The sequence below is a fragment of the Arvicola amphibius genome, chromosome 13 (genome assembly GCF_903992535.2).
Source record: "Arvicola amphibius chromosome 13, mArvAmp1.2, whole genome shotgun sequence".
NCBI lineage: Eukaryota > Metazoa > Chordata > Mammalia > Rodentia > Cricetidae > Arvicola > Arvicola amphibius.
Genome location: NC_052059.1, coordinates 50,055,686 through 50,063,720, shown reverse-complemented (window position 1 = coordinate 50,063,720; position 8,035 = coordinate 50,055,686). Strand labels below are relative to the sequence as shown.

The following is an 8,035-nucleotide window of genomic DNA, read 5'->3' as shown; positions in this document are numbered from 1 at the left end:
ATCGCTCTATCCTGCATCAAGACCTGAGGTTAACTTTTACCCACTCGTTTGTTTACATGGTGAAGGCTTCTTGTCTTGAAGAGAACGTTCTTCTCTTCAAGAGCAAAGACTGTTCTTGACATAACATGTGGCAGCACCTTGAAAATGACTAAGTGTTACTAAAGAGGGTCAGAGGGGTGCACGCTTGTCAAAAAATGTAAGATTATTTCCCATTTAGGGGAAATAATCAGGAGGGTTTGTTGTTGTTTTTGTTTTTCTTTGCTTCCTGAGCTCTTAACATGCCTTTCCAATACTTCAAATATCCTTCCTGAACCAGAAAAGACACACACACACAGCTGGCAGTTGCTATTACCAAAGTGTAGATTTTTATTAGAACAAGCTTTTCCATAGCTGTAAGCACAATGTTAGATTTCATTAAGGTCACTCACGTTTTTTCTCTACCAGAAGAGGAGGGAGGAGGGAGAGCAACCCCTTACACACATCCAGGGTCAGCCGAGCAAAGCATTTCAGCAAATGATTCATGGAGACTGCAGAATTAATGAGTTAGGCACCTGAGCGCAGGGGAGTGGGTGAGGTATATCAGCATAGACCAAGGAGTTCCAGGACCCCTCCCAACCATCTCCCTGCTCAGAACCTACAGCATTCCTTCGAGCCCAAGCAGGTGGACATGGGGCATTCATTTCCTCCATTTAGATCCCAAATGAGCCACCAAAATATCATGCTCTACCCCCACCTGGGCTGATCAGAAGATGAATTACAATCTGTCAGCTTGTCATAGCACTTCCTGTAAATCAAACCCCAATAACGACCAGATTCCCGCAAATGCCTGTGTGGTGTGCGCTCTTTAGAAATTGACTGACGTGAATCGCAGTAGTACCGTTCCATCCAGCAGCCATGGTTTTGCTGGAGCCTCCAGGGCCAACTTCGGGGAGAGAGATTATTTTTTAATGCCCACTGGGCAGGACACCCCAGTGCCCCCAAGGCCGCAGTAGCCATCCGGGTTCTTGCTCAGGTACTGCTGGTGGTAGTCTTCAGCGTAGTAGAACTCCTGTCCTTCTCGGATGTCGGTGGTGATGGGGCCAAAGCCGTGCTTTGAAAGAACCTGTGGAGAGAGAGGGAGAGACCTCAGGACCTAATGATGAGCACAAGCCTCCTGAGAAGGAGGGAGCCTGGCCAGCAGGGGACACCTGGCTTAGGTCATGTGCTGGTCCTACCCTTTCCTCGTAGATAATTCTACATGGGTACTTACCAACCTGCCTTGGTGGACTGGAACTTGAAATTGAGTGTGAATCAGAGTTTAAGATATTTTCTCTTTATTACGTCTGTGTGCATGTATGCGTGCACCATAGCACGTGTGGAGGCCAGAGCACAACTTGTGAGCATTAGCGTTCTCTCCCTACCAAGGGCACTCTGATGATTGAACGTAGGCTGTCAGGCATGGCACTGAGTGTCCTGACCTGCTTTAGAGCCTGCAAGTCAATTTTTTTTGTTTGTGTGACTTATGTTCTGCTCATTATCCCATAACTGACAGGAGTCCTGCTTTTGGAAGGCAGCTCCAAACCTCCCCGAGGATAGCAGCAGGACCCTGAGGCTCCTGATTTTCCAGGAGAAAAGAGGACCAGAGAGACAGGCAAGTCTGGGGCTATGTCCCAAGCTCAGGGACAGGCATCACCCGCTCCCACTTCACAAAGAGGGTTGTACTCTATGGTTCCTGGATTCTGGGCTCTGAGCTCTCAGGCAGGAACCTAGAGATCCTAGTCAGAAGAGGACATGACCTGTGGGCCTGAGTCAGCCCATCACAGCCCTCTGTGACCCAGTTTAAGTCTTGGTGGCATCTGCTTCCCCAGGCAGGAAACACATCAAAACAAGCCGGGAGAGGAGAGCAGCGCTATTTGGGGCAGGAGACGGATTAGGAAACAGACATTTCTCCCTGTGGACTGCAGAGTGCCTTTTCCCTTTTGGATTTCAGCTGTGCTCCTATTCTATCTTGTTGCCGGGTGCCCTGAAGTACTGGAGCATGAGGCATTAGAAACTTGCTCTCAGCGCCGAGACCAGAGCATCCAAGCCTGTGTGTTGATGAGGGTGCTGGCTGGGCTACGGTGGTCTGTCGGAGATGAACCCTCAAACCTGCCCAGCAGGGGATCCCACCTCTGTTCTCAGTGCCACTCACTGCTTCAGGCTCTCTCTGCTTAGTCCCCTTAGCCAGGAGGCAGATTCAGCATGTGCAGGCCAAGCAGGCCTGGAGAGAGCGAGGACCAGGGTCCTTGTCAAGGCATGCACTGGACCACACAATACAGAGGCAGCCAGGATTTTTGTTTTGTTTTGTTTTTGTAGGAGTTAAAAATGAGAACAAGGAACTATTCTAAACCAATTTAAAGTTTTTCTTTTAACTAGCAATTATTGAGAGATTGCTATATGCTCGACGCTGGGCAAAGACTTCATGTGTTAATTTCTGCCTCACAGCAGCCACCAAAAGAAAGTCTTATTGTCATCAACCATATAAAAAGTGTGTAGGAGATCATGTGCCTCGACCCTGACATGCTTGGGCGGCCTGGGGACCACACTGCCCAGGTTCTAGTGCCAGCACCCGCCCACTTTCTGTCTTACTCGTGGGAGAAACCAAAGTAGAATCTGGTGGCTGACACAAAGAATGGCAGAGATTTGCAAGGCGTAGTCCTTTGGATGGGTACGGGTGCTTGCAGAGAGCTCCCCGGTGACTCTGCCGCAGGTCCTCCTGGGCCACCTCGGAGGGGCTTTTTGATGAGGCTTCAAGGTAGTAAGTTTCTGGGGTTCGGGGATGACTCCAAATGCTAGAAACTCAAGCTTTGCCAGGCCTCTGCTCTGACTGCCTTCAAAGGAGTCCATGAACACCCAATTCCCTCTGTGAATGCCATCTCTGAGCTTCCTTTAGAATTTTCCGGTCCATGCTAGAACCCTTGCTAGCTCATTCGCTGGTACCAGAGCCTCAGGAGGATGAACATTTGGGCTGCTGGCATGATGACTCTAGTCAGGGTGACCTCACGGCAAGGAGGATGGCCCCATGTCCTGGGTGTGCAGTAATAACAGGCCATCAAACCACCGCCAGCATCTGGCCACACAGCTGGCTCTGGGACACAGGGTGGCGGTAAGGACAGAATATCGCAGTAAAGGGCAGCCCCGAGCCGTGAATACGCTGTCGGCTCCAGGCGGCAGAGAGCTTGCAGAAAGAAAAAGCCAAGTTCAGAGTTTGAATTCTTGGCCCAGGGCAAGCAAAGGGGATTAGATCTCTGTGATTATGACAGTTCTGTCTTCTGTGGCTGTGTCTACACGCTTGAGTCAAAGGCCTGAGCAAGTGACATCCACACCTTCCTGGTCTCCGCCCAGAAATACACACGCCTTTGTCCTCAGAGAGCTCTGTGCTCTCACTGTGGAGGTGTCTGCCCCTCCCCATGAACCTCCCTGTCCATATGGGCTTCATGTTCTGGGAAGGGGACTCCTGTTTTGGCCTCAATTATACCGCCACAGTGTGATCAAGGGGTGGGGGGTAGGAAATTTTCTGCTTCCCTCCCCCTTCCCAGGTCACCCATGTGTCTGTTCTTTGCCTCTTTTGGGTGGGTCTGCTCTTGGGAAGGTGAACAGGGCCTGGCTCCTCCTACTGCCCACCCATAGCCTCTTTCACAAATGATGGCCCTGGTATGAACGAATGGCCATCCCAAATTCGGAACCTTCCAGAAGCTCGTTGAGGCTGGACTGTGAGGAGAGACCTCTCTGAAGCCTCCTGTTCTCATTGGCTACACTTCCTAGGGCATACCAGCTGGCAGTGCTGGGGGTAAGAAGGGGAAAGACATCCGGGGCTCAGGCAGTACCACTTTCGGCCACAAGATGGCAGGAGCATCACTCATAAAACCTCTTGGAAGCAATAGGAAACTATCAGGAGACAGACTGCCAGTCAACTCCCTTTCCTGAACCCCACCCACCCCACGAGACTGGACCCTCCTTCAGGCACTAAAATGGGTCCTGGCCAGAAAGACTGATGAGGTTGGCTCAAACCTGCCAGGCATAAGGCTCCTGTGCTGAACAAACCCCTGTTCCTGACACTTAGGCGGCCCCAGCCGGGTCAGCAGGTGCAGCTCTTCCTCGGCCACTGGCCTCTGCCAGGACCAGTTCTCAGGAGGAGGGTGCCATCTGGCTGGACCGCTCCCTTCCCTCTCTCATCTCACTGTCTCACTGACTCTGATACAGTCTTAGCAGCTCAAGTGTCTCCCCTTCCCTCCCTTTCTGGTGTTGTTTGTATGCATACGTATGTTGTAAGGGGAGGGGGGAATCTAACAAAAAGCCCCAGTTGGAGTGACACCTGGCAAGAAGGCATGGGTGCTGCTTTTGCTACAAGTCTTCCCGCTCCCTTTTCTGCTGCGGCCCAGGGCGCCTCCCAGCCTTCCTTCTCTCGTGGGTCCCACTGGAAGAGGTTTTCCTGTCTGTCCAGTTGGCACTGTGCCAGGCTCACTGCTCTCCTGAGGGGGATGAAGAGACAGGAAGTGTGTGGCCCTGCCAGGAGTCTTCACCCTGGGAAAAAGCCAGCCCACCCCTCAGCCTCCTGAAGGATTTTCATCGACCCCCCCTCCACGTACTCCCCTCTTCTGTATCTGAAGAGATCCCTAGGCACAGGCGACCCCAGTGACCTCAGGCCCAGACAGATGGCCTCAGCCCCAGCCGCACCTGTGAGCACCACAGATGTAAGGAAGTGTCCAACAGAGGCACAGCGGGCCCATCTGACCTTCAAGGCCTGCCGTTTAATAAAATTAACAAATAATGTATGCTCATTCTGCTTACTGCCGCCATTCCAATAAACTCATCATTAGTCACTGGCATTCCCCAAGTGCCCAGGATACCTGGGGCACTGCATGGAAACCACCCGCTCCTCCATCCCCAGGAAAGCAGACCAGAGACCCTCTCAGCTCAGGCCATGTGGAGTAGCAGCAGGCCCAGCTAGAAATAAGCCCAGCCCCAGAGCCAGCTCTGACCTCGAATGTGCAGGCACATCCAATCACTGACAAGCGTTTTCCAAACAGATGACCCTAATCCTCCTCACAGTCTAAGGCGCTTATGAGGAGAAGCAGATGCCCTGGCTCTGAGGAGACTCACCAGGAAAGAGAGAGAGGGTACCTGGGATTCAAACTTCCTCGCCTTTCTATTATTGAAGGTAGCATGAAGTTAGATCCAAACCCATCTCTGCTGACCAAAAGAATTTAGGCTTAAGTGTTAGATTTTTATGTCATTATTTGTAATATCTATCTATCTATCTATCTATCTATCTATCTATCTATCTATCTATCATCTATCTATCTATCCATCTATCTATCTATAGTAAGTGTACGTGTAAACATTTTAATAGCATAAAACCAGTTTTCTAGAACAGAAGTTCAATTTGTGATCCCACGTCCATAGGAAGTTGGGGTCCAGTTTCTAGGAGGCTGACCTCTCTGCTTAGCAGGACAAGAGAGGTGGGAGGCTCGACTCTTCTAGTGGTGCAGGGAGCTCGTACCAGGTACATTACCTGACTGACTCCCTTCTTCCTTCCCCCTCTGGACCTAGAGGTCACTTGGCTTTGCTTTCTTTCAGGTTCACTTCTACTGAAATCTATGCTATGGTGTATCCTTCACACACACACACACAAAGCACAGAGAAAGAGAGAGAGAGAGAGAGAGAGAGAGAGAGAGAGAGAGAGAGAGAGAGAGAGAGAGAGCGAGAGAGAGAGGAACAGGCAGGCAGACATGCACACAGACACACACACACAGAGATTCATACACAGACACACAGAGAGAGACTCAGAAACGTACACAGACAGACAGACATACAAAGGGACACACATACAAGACAGACAGACATACAAACACACAGACACAGAGAGAGAGACTCAGAAAGACACACATACACAAGGCCGACAGACAGACACACAGAGGGACACACACACAAGACAGGACAGGCAGACAGACAGATACATACTCACATGCATGTACATATGCATACACACGCTTAATCTTAGCAAAGTCAATGCCCCAGTCAATAATATTGGTCTCCAGGTGCCTTCCAGGAGACCAGAGCGCCACACATGAAAATGTCTGAAGAGCAGAATTGGGAGATGGATTGGTGGATAAAGCACTTGCCACATGGCATGAGGACCACCGTTCTGATCCCAGAACCTGTAATGCTAGCACTAGGGAGAAAGACAGGATCCTGGAGCAAAACAGCTAGCTAGAGTAGCTGAGTGCCAAGTCTGGATTCAACCTGGAGACTCTATTTCAGTGAATGAAGTGGAGAGTGGTTGAAATAGGCACCCGATGTCAACTCCAGGCACATATGCACGCATGACACCTACACACAGGGGAACTCATGTACATGCCACACATGTCTGGAGGTTCTGAAGCAGTCAGAGTGTCTTTTCAGCCAAACTGCTAGAAACAAGCCAAGCAGCCACTGCCCACTCTCTGCAGAGGGGTCTGCACCACTGTGGGACAGTATGGCACAGAGCAGGAAGGCCAGCCGGTTAGAGAGAAGGCTTGATTACTAGCGGTGCAGCCACAGGAGGGCGACTGCTCTGCAGGGACAGGGAGTACACCAGAAGGGTGGCACTGTGCGTGAGTCAAGCAATCACCGTGGCAAATGCAAAGACAGGTCCCTAAGATCACAGGCAATGACAGGAAACTGCCGATATCCAGGCAAGGCTGAGTTAGGGTACACTGACCCTTCTCTGCCTTTTGAGCCCTCAGTGTGGGGAGCAGAAAAGGAGGTGACACATTTACATCTAATTTTGTCTCAAATCTAAGGCAAGTCTTTGCCAACTGCCAGAGGACTTGGCTTCTGAGAATATGCTGCGTTCTTGTGCGGTGCCCTTCCCCAGATTCGCAGCTAAATGGCTTTCTTGACGATTCCTCTGTCCTCTGCACCCTTGAGGTGACTCCAGAGTCTACCGACCCCTTGACTTGCAAAGCCAAGTGACAGATACTATGGGCTGAGCTCTGTCTCCGCATGATGGAAGGGGAGGATGGGAGGATCACAGCTGTTCACTTAGCCAATGAGGATCTGAAACACCAGTGTGTGAACTGTGGCCCCAGCTTGCTCAGATCGTACGTGTGTGCCTCTGCCAGACCTACTGAATTGGAATCTACATTTAAAAATGATCACCAGGGGGCTGGGAAGATACCTGTTGGCAAAGTACCCTACTACCACATAAACACGGGGACCTGAGTGTGATCCCTGAATCCACGTGAGAAAGTCCAGTGTAGTGGCCCATCCTGTCAATGCAGGCATTGAGGAGGTAAGACAAATAGATCCAGGGAGCTCCCTGGCTAGCCAGCCACGCTTACTTGGTGAGCTCCAAATTTGAGACCTTGTCTCAAATCTCGAGATGGATGGCACCCAAGAAATGATACTCAAGGCTGTCCTCTGGCTTCCACATGTATGCCCGCACACACAGACACACATATACACAGAAAAATGACCTATAGGGACCCATGAGGCAGAGACAACCTGAGAAACTCTGCCCTTGGGGAGGAATATGGCAGACAGTGACGGGGGTCTTCCAAACCCCTCACCCCACTTCTGAACTCAGGCTGCCCATGATACTTGCATTGATTAGTGAACTGTGAGGCAAATTAACTTCTGGTTCCCAGGTGGAACCTATAAGCAGCAGGGACTCTGCCCCTTTCTTCCCCTTTGCTGCAGTGACCAGCAGTGGTCACTGCTAGGGTCAGCTCTGCATGCGGGGGCCTGGGTGGAGACCTCGGGAGCAGTTCCCTCAGGGTATCTTGCCTCCGCTCTAGTCTTCCCCAGTGGGAGAGCTGCTGAAAGCGCTGGAGAAGACAGCAGCGCCTGGTCCTCTGTAAATTAGCTTTTGCCTCTCTAGCTTCACTTAGCTGGCTGCATAGCGGTTGTGGTGCGTGGGCTGCAAGCAATGGGTGTGGTCACGGTAGGACGACTGATGACCTGCGCTTGAGGGCCCTCGGGGTTGCCGGTAGCTATGGAGCCTAGTTTCTGTCACAGACTGTGCTAGGTGTAG

General features: G+C 51.2%; 1 protein-coding gene across 1 annotated transcript in view; it reads right to left on the bottom strand.

Annotated features, from left to right (window-relative positions):
* Window positions 1-342: 342 nt before the first annotated feature.
* Msra (methionine sulfoxide reductase A) overlaps window positions 343-8,035 on the bottom strand; it is a 308,377-nt gene continuing 300,684 nt past the window's right edge. The window contains exon 6 of the mRNA XM_038309899.1: window positions 343-1,102. Within this exon, the coding sequence (XP_038165827.1) occupies window positions 938-1,102 (165 nt within the window). The 3' untranslated portion in view covers window positions 343-937. The remainder of the gene's footprint in view (window positions 1,103-8,035) is intronic.